At 41.0% G+C, this 21,150-nt stretch overlaps 1 protein-coding gene across 14 annotated transcripts in view; it reads right to left on the bottom strand.

The window, feature by feature from the left end:
• Nucleotides 1-132: 132 nt before the first annotated feature.
• Nucleotides 133-21,150, bottom strand: part of ptk2ab (protein tyrosine kinase 2ab) — a 72,406-nt gene continuing 51,388 nt past the window's right edge. For 8 of the 14 annotated variants that reach the window (XM_058386947.1, XM_058386955.1, XM_058386876.1 and 5 more), the window contains 11 exons: nt 14,505-14,616; nt 12,426-12,464; nt 11,980-12,066; nt 11,715-11,864; nt 11,068-11,196; nt 9,199-9,261; nt 5,612-5,651; nt 5,217-5,320; nt 1,795-1,950; nt 1,058-1,138; nt 133-892 (listed from right to left, as the gene is read on the bottom strand). In XM_058386947.1, the coding sequence (XP_058242930.1) occupies nt 680-892; nt 1,058-1,138; nt 1,795-1,950; nt 5,217-5,320; nt 5,612-5,651; nt 9,199-9,261; nt 11,068-11,196; nt 11,715-11,864; nt 11,980-12,066; nt 12,426-12,464; nt 14,505-14,616 (1,174 nt within the window). In that variant the 3' untranslated portion in view covers nt 133-679. Of the gene's footprint in view, nt 893-1,057; nt 1,139-1,794; nt 1,951-5,216; nt 5,321-5,611; nt 5,652-9,198; nt 9,262-11,067; nt 11,197-11,714; nt 11,865-11,979; nt 12,067-12,425; nt 12,465-14,504; nt 14,617-15,150; nt 17,340-21,150 lie in introns of those variants that run through there. The other 6 variants (XM_058386901.1, XM_058386935.1, XM_058386927.1 and 3 more) reach the window with 3 other exon arrangements.

Below are 21,150 nucleotides of genomic sequence, written 5' to 3'. Positions count from 1 at the left end.
GGAGTGTACATTTGTGAGAATTTTTCTTTTGCCATTAGTGAATGTGCTGAATATCTCTGAGTCACTCTGAGAAAAAAAGGTTTCAGTAAAGGCATTTTATACCTGTAAGATTAAGCAAAGGCATACACTCTATTGTTACTTTTGTTTCAGACATAGCTTTATTTTAATCCTAGGTGGCACATGGCCAAAATATACAACCCCCTCCTTCAGAGTCGTGGAGAGGCACATACGGCCTTTGCTCCACATCCAGACAAAACACACTGGATTAGATCTTTACAGTTTATGAAACACTGGTGCATGTTCATAGAGGCCCCGTCGAGCTGGTTCTCCATTTTGTTTAGTGTAGTTGTGGAGCAGAGGCTCACCAATGAGATACAGGACTGGTAAATACAGTGTGAGGACATCTTCTGTTATCCACAGACCTATACAACGATGCGGCGTTTCTGTTCCAGTGGCTATCGTTAATCCAGATCTTTTCCTAGTATGCCGGTATAATACAGCAGTCCCAATGCAGATCCGGCTATGAAAGCTCCCGGTTCTGCCACTCCTTTATAAAAAAAACCCTGCTGTGCTCCCGGCAGGCAGGCAGGCTGGAGCGAGAACATGGAGTGTTATGAGCATCATGTCTGTGTGCTAGTTTAGTAGTTCTGTGCTGGTGAGTAGTGAGGCTCAAATGTCTCTAGTGTGGCCTTGCCTGGCCCAACATCTTCAGCCTGGCCTGGTCGATCACATCTAGCAGGTTCTTGGCATCGACGGCGAGCGCGTGGGCAGCCGTCAGCATCTGCTTCTTGTAATCCTGCTGCAGGCTCGTCATCACATACTGCTGCGCCAGCTTCATCTTATTGATCAGCTCAGCCAGGTCAGAGTTCAGCAGCTTCTGAGCCATCTCCACCTACAGACAGAAAACCGCCATGTATTCAGATACAGTGTGTGCTAGAATATAATCTATAATATGATCAACAATATTTGTGAACATTCACAAATGAGAGATAAAATAAAATGAGAATAAGAGCCACATTGTGTTTGCATAAACAATCCAGAAGCTGATGTGTTGTACCTCTCGGTGTGTGTGGGCCGGCAGCAAGGGAATCGTCTCATCCACCGTGGCCAGTAGATTCCTCAGTGCTAAACCTACATCCTGAAAAACAGTTCAGCAAAATCACTGGCATGAACAAGACAAATATGTACAAAAATAATTCTCCTGACATTTCAACAGTTTCCATTTCAGAAGAAAAAGAACAAGGAAACAAAAAGAACGGTGAAAGTCTGAAGCTGTGTCCCAAATGACATACTACACACCATGCACTATGTACTCTTCTGTCTAGTATATGAATTTTTATAAGAGTTGTATCATCTCAAAAGTAACACTTTTTTTTAAAGCCATTTCCCAGTCGATGGCAACTGATGCCCCTCTTTTTCTATATAATTGGCAAGTGTTGAGTGCATGAAGTGTCCAACATTCCACACTGTTTTTGCGGTTGAATAAGCGCATCACCCGAATACTTCAAGTGCAATTACACAAGTGGAATTTTCAGTGTTTCACATACTACTCACACTATTTATACTAGACAATGGTGCAGAATAGTGCATTTGTATGAATCACAAGTGCGCAAGTTCACATCATGACATTTTCATTCTAGTAATATAATTAATACCCTGTCAATCATTAAGAGACTAAATGCCTGCAGCAATTAAAACAATTGCAGCGCAGTTTAAAGGAATGTTTTAACATAGTACTACGCAACAGCTATTCAAGCCACTTTTGCTGAAAATATAGATTCACAAACATCATACCTTCACCATTGGCACATATTCCTCTGGAGGAGCAGGCTGAATTTTACTCGACATCTCGATCACAGCCTTCACCAACGCCGTCACATTCTCATAGACTTTGTCATTGGACCGGTCCAGATTAGCTGTAGGGGGAGAGCTAATCTCTTGAGGCTGGATCTGAAAAGACAAAGAATGTTAATTATAGCATCTAACAGATAAATACAGTCAAAACAATATTGTTACTAATGCAATCATCTGATTTAGTGTTAGCTGTAAAGAGCTGAAACACAAGTAAAACACAGAATTTTAATGGCAGAATTTAGAGCAGTACTTTAGTAGTTAGATGTTTCAATTCCACTGACATTAAGATTAGTACTGTATGAGATCTAAATGTGAAATAATTAATTAAAGCCGGGTTTACGCCGTTATTCCAACTGGCTTTCCAAATACACTGGAATCTCAGCATAGGAATTTCATTCGTTCTGGAGGCGAGTTTTTAAGGCCAAAATTTGTATTGCGAAAAATATTTTCCCATAAGATTTAATATAAATTCAGATAATACATCCCACCTCCCAAAAATATTACCAATACTAAGCATATGTAAACTCTTTACATAACACCCAAGCCAAGCATTCCATGTCAAGGGTCCTCACAGGAAGTCGTGCCACCAAGCTTGGGCTAAAAATAGAACAGAGCACCCATGCCACCAATCTGTCAACAAAAAAATGCCCCAAAAAAATCACCTAGCTTTTGAACGCATGCTGAAGGCAACATTGGTATCGTGGGTTGACTCTTTAGAAACAGCTTTCGCTGACTGAAAAAAATTCATAATATTCGTAAACTCGCTTCGTTCAGCTTCGCTTGGCTTTCCACTGACGCAAAGTTTTGAGCAGCTCCCGGACGAATGCACAACTTAGCCGGTGTTCAGTTCAGTTCATTCGCATGCCAAAATAAATAAATTGCCAATGCAAATTTCTTGCAAAATTTCAATTCTTAAGGCGAAAATGCATAAGAAAAGGCATTCGTATGCCGAGGTTCCACTGTATTACTTCACACTGTATGAGATTACGCCTATAAAATTTTGGACACTCAGACAGTGTAATAAAATATTCTCTAAGTCTGATTATACAAGCAAGATAGTCTAATGGTAGATCTGTGTTTTTAAGAAAATGACTGTATTCTGCTTACATCATCAGTCTGTCCAGAAACATTTTCCAAAGTGAGACTGAAGCAATACAGATATTTTTCAGTCCAGAAATGTTTAGTTTAAATTTGGCCATTGCCAGTAGTGTATTTGCAGCTGTTACAGATCAGTTTCAGGTAACCCAATGTCATCCTTTTATTAAAAAGTTTGAATATTCCTATTAAAAAAAATCCAAATTTGTCATCTGCTGCTTTGGTTACATTGGGATGAAAATCACTGTTGGGCAAACGTCAGCAGTGAGCACTCACAATATGTGTTTTAAGACCTTCAATCTCAATTTAGGACCGAATAATCTTTTACAGTGTGCCATTTTTGAAATTCATACGGTGTAAATCCGGCCTAAAATCCCATCAGGAAATGATTAGGGGCTAGGAAATGACATCTGGGCTGAACTGCAAAAACAAGAAAATCTCATTCCTAACATGTTAACCAGAGATAAATCAGCTACAGTTTTTACACACAAGAAAGAAAGTTTTTCTTAATCCACATCAACGCAGAATGGCACTTTCCTGTCAAGCACCTGGTGAAGTGTCATAAACTGTGTGTGAGATGTTTTATTAATACCAGCCCAGATCTCGCCTCCTGCTCAGACAAGCTTGTAAATCTCTGGCCTGTTCCTAAACATGTTGGAGTTTTGCACCAGTTGCACAGCAGGCAGGTTTGAAACATATTCATGAAGGATTACAACTGCTTGATTAATTATATGACGCCTATAAAAGTCCACCAGGAATATTAATCAGTTATAAGAAGCAACTGAAACATCAGAGCAGCCCGAGAATGAACCCGCTATCACCAGTAATGCTCAGAGTACAATAACATGATCTCTCTGTCAACTTCAGTCATGATCAGTTCTCATTTCTCTGATATTCAGGGTTAATGTGGATTAAAAAATATTATTAAAATATACATATTGTGTGCTTATATCCTGAAAGTTGACAGAGACATAGAGAGAGAAAAAGAGAGAGAGACAGACAGACAGAGAGAGAAAGACAGAGTGTCTCTACTCAGTGTTCTTACCCTCCAGGGCTAGAGGTGCAAAACAGTGAGGCACAGAACGAGTGCAGGGGCAGAGAGAGAGAGAGAGAGAGAGAGAGAGAGAGACAGACAGACAGAGAGAGAAAGACAGAGTGTCTCTACTCAGTGTTCTTACCCTCCAGGGCTAGAGGTGCAAAACAGTGAGGCACAGAACGAGTGCAGGGGCAGAGAGAGAGAGAGAGAGAGAGAGAGAGACAGACAGACAGAGAGAGAAAGACAGAGTGTCTCTACTCAGTGTTCTTACCCTCCAGGGCTAGAGGTGCAAAACAGTGAGGCACAGAACGAGTGCAGGGGCAGAGAGAGAGAGAGAGAGAGAGAGAGAGAGAGACAGACAGACAGAGAGAGAAAGACAGAGTGTCTCTACTCAGTGTTCTTACCCTCCAGGGCTAGAGGTGCAAAACAGTGAGGCACAGAACGAGTGCAGGGGCAGAGAGAGAGAGAGAGAGAGAGAGAGAGAGAGAGAGAGAGAAACACAGAGGAATTAATGTACAGGTGATACATACACATGCATCCTCATATGCTGATGGGAGAGACAGATAAAGCAAGAGAGAAAGAAAAGAGAGGGGCCATTAAATATATCAAACAGTTTAAAGTCTTTCTCTCTCTCTCTCTCTCTCTCTCTCTCTCTCTCTACACACATACACATAAATATGCACTCTTTGTAAAGATACGATGCTTTATTTGCCATAACACCATTTACCTGAAAAAAGCTAAAAGACTCCCCTTTAGTAACCCAATGAAGAGCGAAAACCTCTGTGTTCTCTGGTTTCCTCCCCAAAAACATGACAGTACACTTACTCTTACATTTAAGACAGTAAACTTCCCCTAGTACGTCCTATTCCTACCTCCTGACCCACTGTAACCTTGAACAGGTTAAAGCGGTTAATGACAGTAAATGAACCTGTATGTGGGAGGGTGTGTGTGTGTGTGTGTGTGTGTGTGTGTGTTATGAGGGAATTTTCTAAGGGAAATTTCAACAAATAGTATTTTTAAATGTATATGTAAATGAAAGTATTTTGAAAAGTAGAAGCGGTGGATAACTTTATGTGCATGCCATAATTGCAGTGGTGAGCAGCAACAAAGCCTAACAAACATACAAGCTTTTATAGAGCCTAGACACAGCAGTCACTCCCTGAACAAAAACAACTGCATGACACTGAGGGACAGACTGCTTTGGCTGGACCGTGTGTGTGTGTGTCTGCACCTTGACTCCGTCGTTGTAGCTGTCTGCAGTATTAAGGCAGGCTGCGCTGCCTGCGTGACCCGACGCTCCAGGACGAGGAGGCTTCTTAGGAGGAACGGCATGATCTGAAATGAACGGCGTCAAACGAAGAGAGAGACTAAGCACAAAGCACCAAAACCGCTGCAAATATTTATAGCCTTGGTAGGATGTTTCTTTAAGAACATGCTAGTGTCTTTAAGAGCATTTTAGGACTGTGTAACCGAAAGCCTTCTAGCAAGTGGAAACAATTACACTCCGAGAAGAAAAAAAAAATAATACCACAAACAGTGTTTTCTCTAGAAGCACTCAGTGGAAATGAGCTTCAGTGGTGTGTGTGTGAGGGTTGTTGGATGAGGCATATGGAGCTGGGGCTTTACCTGCTTTTCCCACTGGCTGGTAGATGTGCTGGTTTCCTGTCTGCGCAAATAAACAAAGAAAAACACCATCAGTCAGAGAAATGAAGAAGTGTAGCTGCCATCTGTGTTGTGGTTTAGGTGTGAAGTTACCAAGATGTCTGCCATGCCTACACACACACACACACCTGCCTGTGCTAGAGCATGTTCTACATAAGGATGTGAACATAGTTATAGATGTAAACACAAAATAACTAAGAAATAATAAAACACTGAGTGAAAATACATGTTTCAGCTTGGATTTGAAATGCATAATGATACCAAACTGCAAACCTGTACTGGTAGACAGGTCATTAGTCTGGGGGCTCTACATGCATGTCTTTCTTCCTGCTCCAGTTATTTTTTTTCACTGTGAACATCACTAACAAGCCAGATTTCTGTGGCCTTAATAAACAAGCAGGAATTTAAAACAGGGCAGTGCTGACAGTTATTTTTTTCTGAATTAAGCAGCAGGTGGAGATGCCTTGTTGTTGAGAGAAGCCAGAGGAGAACAGCCAGTCTGGTTTGAGCTGACAGGAAGGAGATGAAGCTGTTTGTCATATATATACACCACATTATGACCACCTGCCTAATATTGTGTTGGTTCCCCTTTTGCTGCCAAAACAGCCCTGACCCGTCATGCACTGTGTATTCTGACACCTTTCTATTAGAACCAGCATTAACTTCTTCAGCAATTTGAGCAACAGTAACTCGTCTGTTGGATCGGATCACACGGGCCAGCATTCACCCCCCACATACATCAATGAGCCTTGGCCGCCCATGACTCTGTCGCTGGTTCACCACTATTTCTTCCTTGGACCACTTTTGATAGATACTGACCACTGCAGACCGGGAACACCCCACAAGAGCTGCAGTTTTGGAGATGCTCTGATCCAGTAGTCTAGCCATCACAATTTGGCCCTTGTCAAACTCGCTCAAATCCTTACACTTGTCCATTTTTCCTGTTTCTAACACATCAACTTTGAGGACAAAATGTTCACTTGCTGCCTAATATATCCCACCCACTAACAGGTGTCATGATGAGGAGATAATCAGTGTTATTCACTTCACCTCTCAGTGCCCATGTTATGGCTGATCCGTGTATAACAGAACAGTGATATTTTATTTTATTATCTTTTTTTTTTTTTTTATTTTTTTTTTACATATGACACCTTGTTAGGTAAGCAAGGATCAGAGTGCAGGGTCAGCAGTGATGCAGTGCCTCTGGAGCAGAGAGGGTTAAGAAACTTGCTCTAGGACCCACCAGCAGCAGAATGGTGGCATCTGGGCCTGACCTTCTGATAATTAACCAGAGCCCTAACCGTTGAGTATCCACTGATATTATATATCACAAATAACTACTGTTTACACGGTGAGCAGAAGAGCATATCAGAACACGTATGCTGAAACGTGAAACAGAAGACCACACTGTGTGCCACTTCTTTCAGCCAAGAACAGCAGTCTGAGGCACCAGCAAAACTGGTCAGCTGAACATAGGGGAAAAAAAAATTGGCTGGTCATTTTCAATTTTCAGCTGTCTAGTTTCAGTAATCCTGTGCCCAATGTGCCATTTCCACAGCAGAAATGTCAGTCACTTGATGATTTTATGCTGTTGGCTTCGTTTTGTGTAAATTCTAGTGACTGTTTTGTGAAAATCCCGGCAGATCAGCAGTTTCCGAAACTCTGAAAAGCCTATCCTACTGACCAACAACCACGCCACGTCACTGAAATCACAACGTTTTCCTAATCTCACATGACTCTACAAAAGTTGCCATTCATGGTATGTAATGGGATTGTGTGTATGTGTGTTCTAAAACATTGCATCAGTTAGGAAGGCAAGTGCACTTACAACCATAATCTTTCATTTAAACAATGTAGAGACCTCACTTGAGGTCCCGATCAACACACCGATCAACCATAACATTATGAGCACTGACAGGTGAAGTGAAAAACAATGATGATCTCCGAATCATGGCACCTGTTAGTGGGTGGGATATATTAGGCAGAAAGTGTTGTGTTAGAAGCAGGAAAAATGGGCAAGTGTAAGGATTTGAGCAAGTTTGACAAGGGCCAGATTGTGATGGCTAGACGACTGGATCAGAGCATCTCCAAAACCGCAGCTCTTGTGAGGTGTTCCCTGTCTGCAGTGGTCAGTATCTATCAAAAGTATCCTTTAAGTCCTGTAAGTCCTTTAAGTTCTGTAAGTATCATTTAAATCTTAATGATACTTAAAGGATCTCCTGCTAACATCTTGGTGCCAGGTACTCCAACACACCTTCAGAGATTTAGTGGAGTACATGCCTCGACGGGTCAGGGCTGTTTTGGCAGCAAAAGGGGGACCAACACAACATTAGGCAGGTGGTCATAATGTTATGCCTGAACAGTGTATATACACACATACACAACACATGGATAGTGTAAAAATATTGATCATATGAGGTCCTGTGGATTAATTTGAAACACTGCAGATACAAAATGTTAAAACCAAAGTCATACCATTAGTTACAACAGTAGCAAGTGATTTAAGCCAAGTCTTGGACCAAAAAGTATGTCTCAAGTACTTTTCCTATGCTGTTTAACCTTTTTAACATCATTTACATCACATCATTCTGTTTCACACTTACTGACTAATGAGTCACTGTTAACAGCATCACTTTATTAAGCACATAATTACCACATGTCCCATATGGCCCACGTTTGTGAAGCGATGAAGATCTTACAGAACATAGATCTTATCCAACAACATCCTATTTGTCAATAAATTATCTGTTACACCAGGCTATAAAATCAACACGACCATAACATAGGCTGAATTGAAAGAGAATCACTGTCTTGAATGTAGGACAAGTTTCCTGAAAGTGAAATTTTTTAAAGAAATATGAATGCTAAAAAGCTTTGTAGGCCAGACTACAGTAACACCATTCCTAACAGCGTCCATCTTAATCACAGGACAAGACAGGAAAGACACAAGGTTCTGAGCTCAGTGTGAAGAAGCAATAATGTTTAATCCAGGACTGAACGTTATACTCCACCACGATTCTATTTCATTTCTATGTGCTGTCATTTGGCTGCTTATAAACAAAGCCTTTCCAAGTTTAATCTACTAACATATTTGAACAGCGAGGGCAGAAACACGACGCTGGATGTAATGTTTCCTTTTTCTGTTGAGTATAAAGCCGAGGGCAATTCTACGGGGAGCATGTCCAAGGATACGCACTCACACACATGCCTGCACAAACATACTATGAGTAATACTATGAGTAAGATCTTGACTAGTTTGAACACTACCTGTACTGACGTTAGCAATAACGTTCATAGCTGAGGTGTTGCAATAAATACAGTAAATGTTAAAGATGATTAATAAGGCATTATGGCAACAAAAAAAAGGAAGCTTTTCTCTTAAAGTCATCAATATTAAACCTATTAAAGTGGATACTAATGATACCTTGAGCTTGAGTATGTGTGTACACACGTGACTATGAAGCAGCAAAAAGTTTATTATTAAAAAAGAGGAAATCCTCATTGTCTGCACCAAGTCATCCTGGGAAACAAACAGAAAAACAGCAACTCACTGGTCCCTGGAGACTGCAGTCCTCTCGCTCTATACTGCCTCTGGAATTCCTAGAGTCTGGTTTCTGAGAAAGAAAAAACAGAGACAGAACATCAATATACAACTTCTGAAAATAATGCTACATTTATCTTCTTAAGGCTGACCTAAAAAATACCGCAACAATAAAAACAAACCATAGCATCGCTTACACATTATATACATATATTATGTATCCATGGAAGCTTGTAATAGTTTCATTAAACTGTCCGCATATATATTCTAAAATCCACACGCTAGCTAACAGCACCTATTTTAGCAAGTGAGAAATCAGCTGCTCAGCACCATACCAGTTTCCCAAAGCAGGACTTGAAGACCTGCATCCTATGGACTCTTCTTTCGTATTTCTTTCTGCGTGTTAAGTCTGCAGAGCAGAGCAGCGTTTGACTCCATTCACGGAGAAAAAGCATGTGCTGAGAGGAAGCTCCTGTGGTGAGGCATGCATGCACCCACATCGAGTCACTCCCACTGAACGAGCCTCAACTTAGCTATGCCAAGTCTTCCCTTTCTCTCCTCCCTCCTCCACCTCCTCTCGCCCTCTTACCTTTCCCTCGCTATAACCTCCCTGTCTTCGACCTCGTTACTTCTTTTCCCTTTGGGTCTTTCTACACTACTTTCTCTGCCTCCCTTCTCACTCCTGGTTCTCTCTTCTTGTTCTTCCAGCCTCAATGCCCCTTGCATGTGCCAGCCATTTTCCATGCACTACAGAGAAGCAGGGTAAAGCCAAACGGACTGGGGAAAATTCCCTCCTAGCCTCAGCAATTTAACTTTCATCAGTGGCGGGTCAGGGTGAGTTTAGCTGCTTCACGCCTCAGTGCTAACACAACCCCCTCATTACTCAGGAATTCCCGAATGCTGCACCTGTACCATACACGCTGTCTCTACATAAAAAAAACATCATCCAAACTGAACCATTATCATTACCGAATAACGAGGAGATAATTGTAACCAAATATTTAGGAATGATCGTACCAGCATGAATGAGTTTTTGGAGAACAGTGTGTCGGTGGAAGACATTTGCCAGCATATTTCAGTACTGTGAGCTGCTTTTAGCTTGCCACAGGAAGCAGAGTGAGGCATTCTGTGAGACAGGCTGAAGATAATGACAGTCGCATAAAAATAACTCTGGCACCAGACCAGACCCCTGTGTCCTGCTCGCTCTCTTTTTCTCACACACGACTTGGCCAGTGTTTTCTCAAGGTCTGAGAGGATCATGACTCTCTGTGTCTGTCAGCCTCTGGACATTTACATCTGAAAACTTTCTTTCAGTGGTGTTTTGACCAGAATTTGTGCCTGAAATATGAAAAGGCTCTGAGACTAATCAAAACATTTAGTGCTACTTAAATGTCTGACAGTCGATCTACTGTGCACTAATAATTGATAGCAATGGTTTGATTTTATTTTCCAATTGGACTAAAGAATAAACGCTATGCTATGCCTATGTAAAAAACATACTTTCTTTTCTTGAGGAACACCCAGATACTTGTGGTGTATTGCATCTTTAAACACAACTCTGAGCCTAAATTCATTCATCTGACAAAATATAATCAATGAGACTTCAGTTTTAGCTGACAGAGGGAGCTCTTGCACATATTTAGGAATGAGGGCTGAGATGCAGGACAAGAGAGCAGATGAGAGAAAGGAGTTTAAAAAAGTTAAAGAAATGAAAGGTGCAAGGAGGTGGAAAGCAAACCGTTCTCATGTCAGAAGAAATGGCTGAATGCAAATAGCAGGTAAGAGGAAATTAAAAAGTAGAAAGGTAGACAAGAACTAGAGGTCATGGCATCGAACTAGAAAGTGAGTCGAGTGAGACGAGTCGAGCTGGGCTGAATACCATTAAACGCTCCTCTTGCTCTAGCCAACGCTGGTCTTCCTCCATCTGCTGCTGCTGCAACATCAGCTGCTCCTCCATCAGGTGAGGAGGGAGAGACTGGCCCATGCCAGACCTCAGCACACCACCGTCCTGATACACACACACACACTGTGTATTTACTTCCATTTAAAAATGTATGCCTTTAAAACAGTTGTGTCCATATTTATGTAATAACATCACAGTACAGGCGTTTATTATGTATGGCACTAAAAAGAAGGGATGCTGTGATACAGAGTGTGAGTAGTACATGTTTTTTTGTTACTTATTAATACGGATATTAATGCTGATAGCAAAATGGACAACCTACTTAGTATTATGCAATCAAGGGCATCCAGAAAAAATGTTAATTAGCTCTGTTTATGTTTCCTAGGTTTGCATGGTGCCCAAGATAAGACAATACAGGCACCTAGGCTACTAAATTCATTCTTTATAAAGTTAGCAAGTGTGAATCCAATAAGGCTGCACTGAAGAAAAGTGGGTTTGTTGATGTCTTTAAAAGTGCTTTTGTCCAGCTGAAAGTATGTTTTATTTTATCAAAACCCACCACTGTCTAAATCTGGTAGTGGCTGATTATCATTATCATGAATAAATTTTCTATTTCCTTTTACCTCCATGCCGGGGTTCCACATGGCATGGTCTTGAGCAGCTCTGTGGTGATTCCAGCCGTCATGGAGGTCAAGCCCCATGCCTGAAGCCTGTGGTGGATACAACCCACTGGGCATAGAGGGCATGGCGTGAGGGCCTGGGTAGCCTCCCATCTAGAAAAGAGTGAACAGCAGTGAATCATTTGACCAATTACAAATAATAACAACATTTTTGTACTAGTGGCATCTGTGTTGTGTGTAAAGCCTGGTACCATAGGAGTGTTTGTACCTGAAAGTGATTGTGCTGACCCATATGTTGAGGACTGGGGTAGAAACCCTCACTTGAGCGTGGACTTGGATAACCAGGTCTGCTGGGCTGAGCACACACACACACACACACACACACGTCAATCACTGTAAGCACATTCAACCCTACTGATTTGTATGAGATACTGCAGTTAGGGGACCAGGCACACACAAAACTGCAATAATTTTGTGTGGATGAAAGTCCAGTCTGTTGAAGGGGATAAAACAAAACAAGCACGTAAAACACAAGCGGTTAGTCAACCATCCAAAATGCTCTTCTATCAGATTTTATTTAGTTGGGGAAGGGGTGCGATGTATATTAGATGATATTAGGGGATTAGACAAAGGCAGCAAGTCCTCTTCTGATTGGTTGAGATGCTGCACCACATTCAGCTGTGGACGGAGAGCGCTGTTTAGAGGCTAATCTACCTTGTACAGCCTCTCATAAAGAGAGTCACGTTGCCACCCCTCCGGACGAGCAGAGGAAAGAAAGAGTCAAAAACAAAGAGTGAAACGGTCAGTTTAAGATGGGACAGAATTCTCAGACATCACAAAACAGGGCCCTAACTTTTTTTTAAAACGTTGCTTGTTTGTGTAAAGGACAGCTCTGCAGACTGACACAAGAACATAATTTACCTGAATTACAATGAGTTCATGCACATGCAGGTCACTGGATGTTTAAAACACACTGAACATGCAGAACGTTCCACGTCTTGGGATGACTTTATCCACTACGTTTTTTAAAAAAAAATATAGATTTAGTTTTATGATTTCCAAAGAAATATGAAGCTTCCCTGCTTTCCCAATAACACCTGCCTGTGAAGAGGAATAGTAAGCATGCTGGTTCACAGTGTGCCCAGTTAGGGTCACTGTGGGTGGTATGGAGGGCCTCCTGCTGAGCCTGGGCACATGTGGGGGCAGCGTGGGATTCTGGGAGTTCAGCACTAGTGGGAGTGGGAGCAGTGGAGAAACAGCAGGGGGCTGGAAGAAGCAGAGTGAGAACTGGGAGCCCAAAGACTGCTGACATGCAGAAGCAGCAGACAGACAGTCCAAGCTAACACTGTGCTGCAGAGAGGGTCTGCGTGAAGGCTACACACACACACACACACACACACACATACACACACACCAACAACAACAGGAAGAGCACAGCCCAGACAAAGACAGCAGACACACAACAACACAGATGACAAAAGATGATATTTAGAGAAGCATGACAAGATGAGCCACAGCATATACAAACATCAGCAAAGCAAAGTGCACAGATCTGTAGCAGGGGTGCTGGTGGGTGACAGACAGACAGACAGGGACACCTGTAGAGGAGCGCACAAAATGACTGCATGGGCATAAATTAGCTCAGTGGAACTAAGGGGGGTGGGTGAGTGTGAGAGAAGCTCTTAAACACACACACACACTGTAGCTGACCAGTTAGTTGTATCAATCACCAGCTGTCCAACTCTACTAGCCTTCTGTAGAGAATTCTATTAGAATGATCAAATATTAGACTCTACGACTCTTTACAGGCTGAAAGGGGAAAAAATCACTAATCAAAGCCTTACACTGTACTCCATCTTTACATTTACATACTTGACTCAATCCACGATCCATATTTATGCATTTTATCCACAGCATATGCAAAATATATACATGAAATTCTTGGACCTCACTTCAGATAAAACCTTCTACTGAAATATTAACTTAAAAATAAATTTTCTTCCAAACTAGTACACTGTTTGTGATTATAGACAACTAGTTCTCTACATACTACACTCAAACAATTCAGTGGCTATTCCAAGGATTTAGTCAAAACATTATAATGAGATCAGACCTTACAGGAACCATAGAGAGTACAGACATAATAAGGTATTACAGGAAAAGATAAGGATGGAAAGATAAGTTTGGTATTTTCTATGTGAATCATTTTAACAGTAAATGCTTACGCATAACCATGGTTTTTTCATTTTGATTAAAAAAACAAGGTTAACAAATGAAAGTTTAGTGTTGCATTAGAGAAATGAAAGGATGTCTGTATCGAAAGCTTCATTCTAAATGCCAGAACAAAGCTAGCCATTTGTTTAAGCATCTTCTATAATAAATGCTCAATAATAAGCACTCTTTTACACATGCAGTCATAGTTTGAACAGTGCGTAATGGAATTAAAGACCAGTAAATGAATGCTGTGTAATCCCGCCTCACACCCAGTGTTCCCGGGATAGGCACTGGATCCCTGAACAAGACAAAGCGCTTATTGAAAATGAATGAATGATCCAACTACATTCCACACAAAGGCTATTGTACTGCACACACTGCAGAAGAGACAAGCAATAAGTTATAAACTAAACTAATAAGAATTCTATTCCAACCAGCATCTGGGATATACACAGAATAACCAGTCCAAACACTAATGACTATATAAAAATACATATTATACATGTCGGTTTAAATGATGCCGCTCTAGCTGGAGTAACAGTAAGCTCATATCCTCACTTAAACAACGTGACTACTTACTTTGGGGGGCGCCTCGTCCGATCCCCCTGAATCCCAGGCCACGTTCACCTGCCTCCTCATCTCCATCCGACTGCGTTCCTCCTGCTGAGCCTTCTCCTCTGCAAGGATGGTGCTGCAGAAACACGGAGGAGGGAAAACAGCCCTGTGAGCTAACAACATCACTGCTAAAGTCTGAATACACACAGTGGGAAGGAATCCAGATACACGTGCTCCTTCAACACAATCTCTTCACACTGAGACTATCAGCTTAGGGCTTGTGTGTGTTTTAAGTCCAGACCTGCCCACATGCACAGATCCAAGCAAAATTCCGGGAAAGAATGACACAATCCTTGAGCAGTAGTATGAATAATGATTGATTACGCAACACTTTATCTTGTGGAATTTGAGTAACAACATTCATAATGACAAATTAAAACCCCAAGGCTTTGCATAATGTAAATCTCAATGGAATGTTTAATTTGTGGCTTGTATCACCTGCCACAAGCTAGATTAATAATGTAAGTGTTAATATTACAGGAAATACAAACTCATTCACAACAATTCAGCTTACCATAACACAACCACATTCTAAACTAATAGCAAACCAAATCATACAACTGTGTGTGAATACTGACTAAAGTATCTAGACAAGGTGAAAGACTCATACCTGTATCTGTAAGCTGGATTTTTAGTGGAGAGATGGAGGAGATGTTAACAGCACAAGCGTTTGAGACGCAGTGCTAAGAGAATGTACTTCATGTCCTATACCCGGGCTCTCATCTATTTTTAGATGCAATGAACCCTGACAAACCCAGCATGTGTGCAGCCAACAGATGAATGAAGGACACAACAGAGTTAAAATACACCTGTTCAGATCATTCTTAAAAGCGTGGCCCAGAGTGTCTCTCTCCCAAGTAGAATTTTACCTGGAAACCTCCAGCAGTGCTTCAGCTAACCGTGCATGCAGGCGCATGTGTCACCCAAATTTCTTTTATTTCTTCAGTCGACAAGATGAGAAAGACCACACGAGAGCCGAGCTGGTGTCAATGCTCTTCGGCACACAATGATTAAAATGTTTGGGGAAATAATAATAATACCAATAATAATAATAATAATAATAATAATTACCATCATCATAATCATCTTAGAATAGCTTCTTTATTTAAATAAAGATATGTGGAAAATTCACTGTGCTGGTACCAACCAAATAATCCCCTTAAACTACTACTAAGTTAAAAATAAATCTTGGTAAAAACTATACAGTACCACAAAATACGCTGATCAGGCATAACATTATGAGCACTGACAGGTGAAGTGAACACTGATGATCTCTTCATCATGGCACCTGTTAGTCGGTGGGATATATTAGGCAGAAAGTAAACATTTTGTCCTCAAAGTTGATGTGTTAGAAGCAGGAAAAATGGGCAAGTGTAAGGATTTGAGTGAGTTTGACAAGGGCCAGATTGTGATGGCTAGACAACTGGATCAGAGCATCTCCAAAACTGCAGCTCTTGTGGGGTGTTCCTGGTCTGCAGTGGTCAGTATCTATCAAAAGGAAGGAACAGTGGTGAACCGGCGACAGGGTCATGGGCACCCAAGGCTCACTGATGGGGCTGATTAACCAGTGTGTGTGATATTTATGATAAGTACTTGCCTCTACCCCTTAGCTGAAGCGTTAAGCTGAATTAAGCAGCCTACACATTAAGAGTATGTATTCGTCACACATCACCTAGTTTCTAATAGTCTAATAGGTGTGGAGTGGTATAGGAAGGTTAAAGCAACAGGGCCTACCACTTCTTGGCTGAGTTGCTGATGTTCCCAATTGCTTCCACTTTGTTATAACACCACTAACAGTTGACCATGGAATATTTAGTTGTGAGGAAATTTCACGAATGGACTTATTGCACAGGGGACAACCTATCACGGTACCAGGCTTGAATTTACTCAGCTCCTGAGAGCGACCCATTCTGTCAAAAATGTTTGTAGAAGCAGTCTGCATGCCTAGGTGCTAGATTTTATACACCTGTGGCCATGGAAGTGATTGAAACACCTGAATTGAATAATTTGGAGGTAAATATAGTGTATTTGTCTTTTGAGTAAGGAATAAAACAGAAGGAAGGTGCTGGTTTAGGAGAATAATACACAGTGAGGTCATGTAATGCTGTAACCAGCATGTAGCTAATCATTTTCCATTAACAGCACTGTACTATTTATTATTATATAGTTTACATTGCTGTGAGGCATCTCCAAACGAGTTTGGATCTCGTCATTTTTTTCCTCACTCTCTTGAAGTTAGGAAGACAAATAAACACAGCTCATCACGTTACTTTCCCATATGTAAAAACTTCAGACTGTTACAGGACACTGAAACTGGAGACTCCTTCCAAAAAATGTTGAATGAACGTTTTCTCCTCATAGAAATACCATCAACAATTACACAATCTACAATTACACACTTCTTTCAGATGAGAGGGCTGCCATTGTGCCTGTATTAGATTTAATAAAGTATAAAAGTGACCGCATTAATACTAAACAAATAATGACAATAAATGATATTTGGATTTTTGGAATATATAGTGGACAAATTTGTTCCTTCTTGAGCTCCTATCACTTTATTGTGTCTTTCTGAGGTCTGACTTATACCCCCCACCCACACCGAATTACTAATGATGTGACAAACTTCAAAAAACAAACTTGCTTTCCTAAGCTTGAATGAGAATTTAAAAGGTCTAAATGTGGGTTGCTCTCCGTATCAATCTACGTTAGCTATCTGTTAAAAAATGACTCACTTAATGCCATGATGGACGTGGAAGATCTTTGCAATATCCTGCGAACACATCAGCAGCTACACTAATTCTGAAGGAGGAGAAGAAAAAAGGCCTTGGGGTGATATATTACAAAACAAGTAAGTATTACCGGAATCTTGAACATCTGCAGCTTAGTGGTGTGCTTTCTGTTTTATTTTAGACAAATATAATTCTAACTAGTGGAACTTAACACTAACAGAATATTTTACACTACAAAGTATAAAAAAAAACAATGTGAGCAAATACATCAGAGAGTGTTAGAAAGAAAAACAACACTGATAACCTCATTACAGCACATTAGGACAAAACATCAGAACAGTGCGCTAAAAATAAGGAGAAGGAGAAAGAGGACTGTGTAATGAGTCTAGTCTGGAAGTGAGAAATATATTTTTCTATATATTTTGCCTAATAAACTGGTTCAAGTAGTCTATTTAAAGATAGAAGAAAAGACACGACAGACCGAAAACACACCAGTTCACAATTTACCTTTTTTAATCATTCTTAAATCCCCTCTCAATAAGAAATGATGAAGATTTTCAGCCCTTACTGACTTCCTTCGTTTAGGGATGCAGATGCGGGTGACATAGAAAAGTAGAAGAAGCTTGTTGTGTCTATATAGCACTGGGACATTGTATTATCACTTGAAATATACTTAGATTGAATAAACATTTCAAAAGGCTTAATTATTAATGCTTGTACTACAATGAAGTGGTTCAGACACTTAAGTTCATTAAAGACAGATAAGAAAAATAGTTACATACATTCCGTTTGAGTTACAAATTTCCCATTTAAAAAAATCCCCCAGTCCACATATTTTGGTCTAATGAGACCCGGATACATCAACCTGAACCTCTCCCTATTTTAAACCATTCACCTCAGCTTTTCCCCAGCTTACATGCCCAATTACTGACTTACTGCTCATGCCAAGAAGCTATTTGTTCAGCTGCATAAGGAACATTCAGGAAATGCCTCTAATGGTCTTGACGTTATTGAATCACATATTAAATTATGGATTTTATATACAATGCTGGCTGAAAGCTAATTTGAATTACAGTCAGAGCAGCCTGCCAGAGGTAAGGCATAGACTTTTAGTCCTGACATCTTTTGTGATTGCCAATTTGTATTACCTAAAATGGTTAAAATAATTACCTCAACCCCAAATATGACTTACAGCATCTGACAGCTTGCAGCAAAGGAACTACTTACTTACTTATTACTTACTCATTACTGACTGACTGACCTACTTACTTACTTACTTAAAAGAGAAGAAGTGAATACTAAAGAATCATGGTACATGGCGTATAAAGAGATTTCTTCCTAACAGATGATTATGATATTAGGCTGCATTCAGTGCCTTTTATGGACATGATTCTGTGCTAGAAACAGTGTTAAGAGGGCAAATATTTACATCGTTTCTAGGAAACCTGGAAAATTACTGATGCGGGATAGCGAAAGGGGAGAAAAATATGCGAGAGAAAGAATATGCGCTGTACCAGTATGTAACTGTATAAAAGAAGAGATTTCTGGTTGTAATATTTCCTCCTGCTCAGCTGCAACAGTCCTCAGTGTGTTTTGTAAAATAATCCTACAAAATGGTTCAGACCTATATACATACATACACTATATTGCCAAAAGTATTCGCTCACCCATTCAAATAATCAGAATCAGGTGTTCCAATCACTTCCATGGCCACAGGTGTATAAAATCAAGCACCTAGGCATGCAGACTGTTTTTACAAACATTTGTGAAAGAATGGGTCGCTCTCAGGAGCTCAGTGAATTCCAGCGTGGAACTGTGATAGGATGCCACCTGTGCAACAAATCCAGTCGTGAAATTTCCTCGCTCCTAAATATTCCACAGTCAACTGTCAGCTGTATTATAAGAACGTGGAAGTGTTTGGGAACGACAGCAACTCAGCCACGAAGTGGTAGGCCACGTAAACTGACTGAGCGGGGTCAGCGGATGCTGAGGCGCATAGTGCGAAGAGGTCGCCAACTTTCTGCAGAGTCAATCGCTACAGACCTCCAAACTTCATGTGGCCTTCAGATTAGCTCAAGAACAGTGCGCAGAGAGCTTCATGGAATGGGTTTCCATGGCCGAGCAGCTGCATCCAAGCCATACATCACCAAGTGCAATGCAAAGCGTCGGATGCAGTGGAGTAAAGCACGCCGCCACTGGACTCTAGAGCAGTGGAGACGCGTTCTCTGGAGTGACGAATCGCGCTTCTCCACCTGGCAATCTGATGGATTTGGCGGTTGCCAGGAGAACGGTACTTGTCTGACTGCATTGTGCCAAGTGTAAAGTTTGGTGGAGGGGGGATTATGGTGTGGGGTTGTTTTTCAGGAGCTGGGCTTGGCCCCTTAGTTCCAGTGAAAGGAACTCTGAATGCTTCAGCATACCAAGACATTTTGGACAATTCCATGCTCCCAACTTTGTGGGAACAGTTTGGAGCTGGCCCCTTCCTCTTCCAACATGACTGTGCACCAGTGCACAAAGCAAGGTCCATAAAGACATGGATGACAGAGTCTGGTGTGGATGAACTTGACTGGCCTGCACAGAGTCCTGACCTCAACCCGATAGAACACCTTTGGGATGAATTAGAGCGGAGACTGAGAGCCAGGCCTTCTCGTCCAACATCAGTGTGTGACCTTACAAATGCGCTTCTGGAAGAATGGTCAAAAATTCCCATAAACACACTCCTAAACCTTGTGGACAGCCTTCCCAGAAGAGTTGAAGCTGTTATAGCTGCAAAGGGTGGACCGACGTCATATTGAACCCTATGGATTAGGAATGGGATGTCACTTAAGTTCATATGCGAGTCAAGGCAGGTGAGCGAATACTTTTGGCAATATAGTGTGTATATATATATATATATATATATATATATATATATATATATATATATATATATATATATATATAAATGACTATGCTACGTGCTAAGTCTCACATCATTACATGAGCATGCCCTCTGGAAGCTTGTTTTGCTGCCATTGCTGCCACTGAGAGCGTGTGTGTACATGAAGGAGAATGCTGGACTCGCTTTACTGTTACGTCATTAGTGATGTTATTCTCTACAGCCTGGAGAGGCTTGTCTTTAGGACCGGGTCTGTGAATGGGAATGGGTGTGTTTGTGTGTGTCTGTAAATGTGTGCAGGATTAAAAGAAGGAGTGTGTAGGTAAGAAGGAGTGGCACTGATGGTAATGTCTATGGTGTTTCCATGCCAAATGTTAGATAAACCGCTGACAGGAAGTTAAACAGACAAGGACTGAGTCAGGGGTTGTAAAGGAATTTTCCCCTGTGTACTTCTGTATCATAAGTCTGTAGTGGACACACAGAGAGACCGCCCGTCAATCAGTCCTGTAGATGCAATCCACATTTTGTCCTTTCTTATGTATCACAACAACAGATACAGTCACAAAGCAGAACACAGTTTGGTCATTTAGTGTCTGAATACAAAAGAAATGGACATTGACTAGACAATCCTTCTCCAGATTTGTGCCTTGAGTAAGCGTACATTTAACAGTGCTCTAGTTTTAGGAGTCTAGGAGTCTGAAAACGTGACTAGAAGGACTTTTATTTTGACAATGTTTATTTGCTACTGTAGCCAAATGAAGCAAAAATATTCCCAGCAAGTAACAGTGGGCTTTATATTTTCATACCAGTTTTCAGAATATTAAATGCATGTGTGTCCACCACAGGCGGCTGAACTGAGGTTTAAAATGTGCTACTATTTGATTAGAATGATTTTAAATGAATCTTTTTTTTAAGGTTTCTGAGACATACATGCAAAGAAGAAAAATGTAAACTGTCAAAGGCAGTTAATGCTGCAGTCATGTACCAACAAGACAAAAAAATA

The sequence above is a fragment of the Hemibagrus wyckioides genome, linkage group LG01, assembly GCF_019097595.1.
Source record: "Hemibagrus wyckioides isolate EC202008001 linkage group LG01, SWU_Hwy_1.0, whole genome shotgun sequence".
Taxonomy (NCBI): Eukaryota; Metazoa; Chordata; class Actinopteri; order Siluriformes; family Bagridae; genus Hemibagrus; species Hemibagrus wyckioides.
Note: the sequence above shows the minus strand (reverse complement) of the source record. Positions and strands in the feature narration are given on the sequence as shown.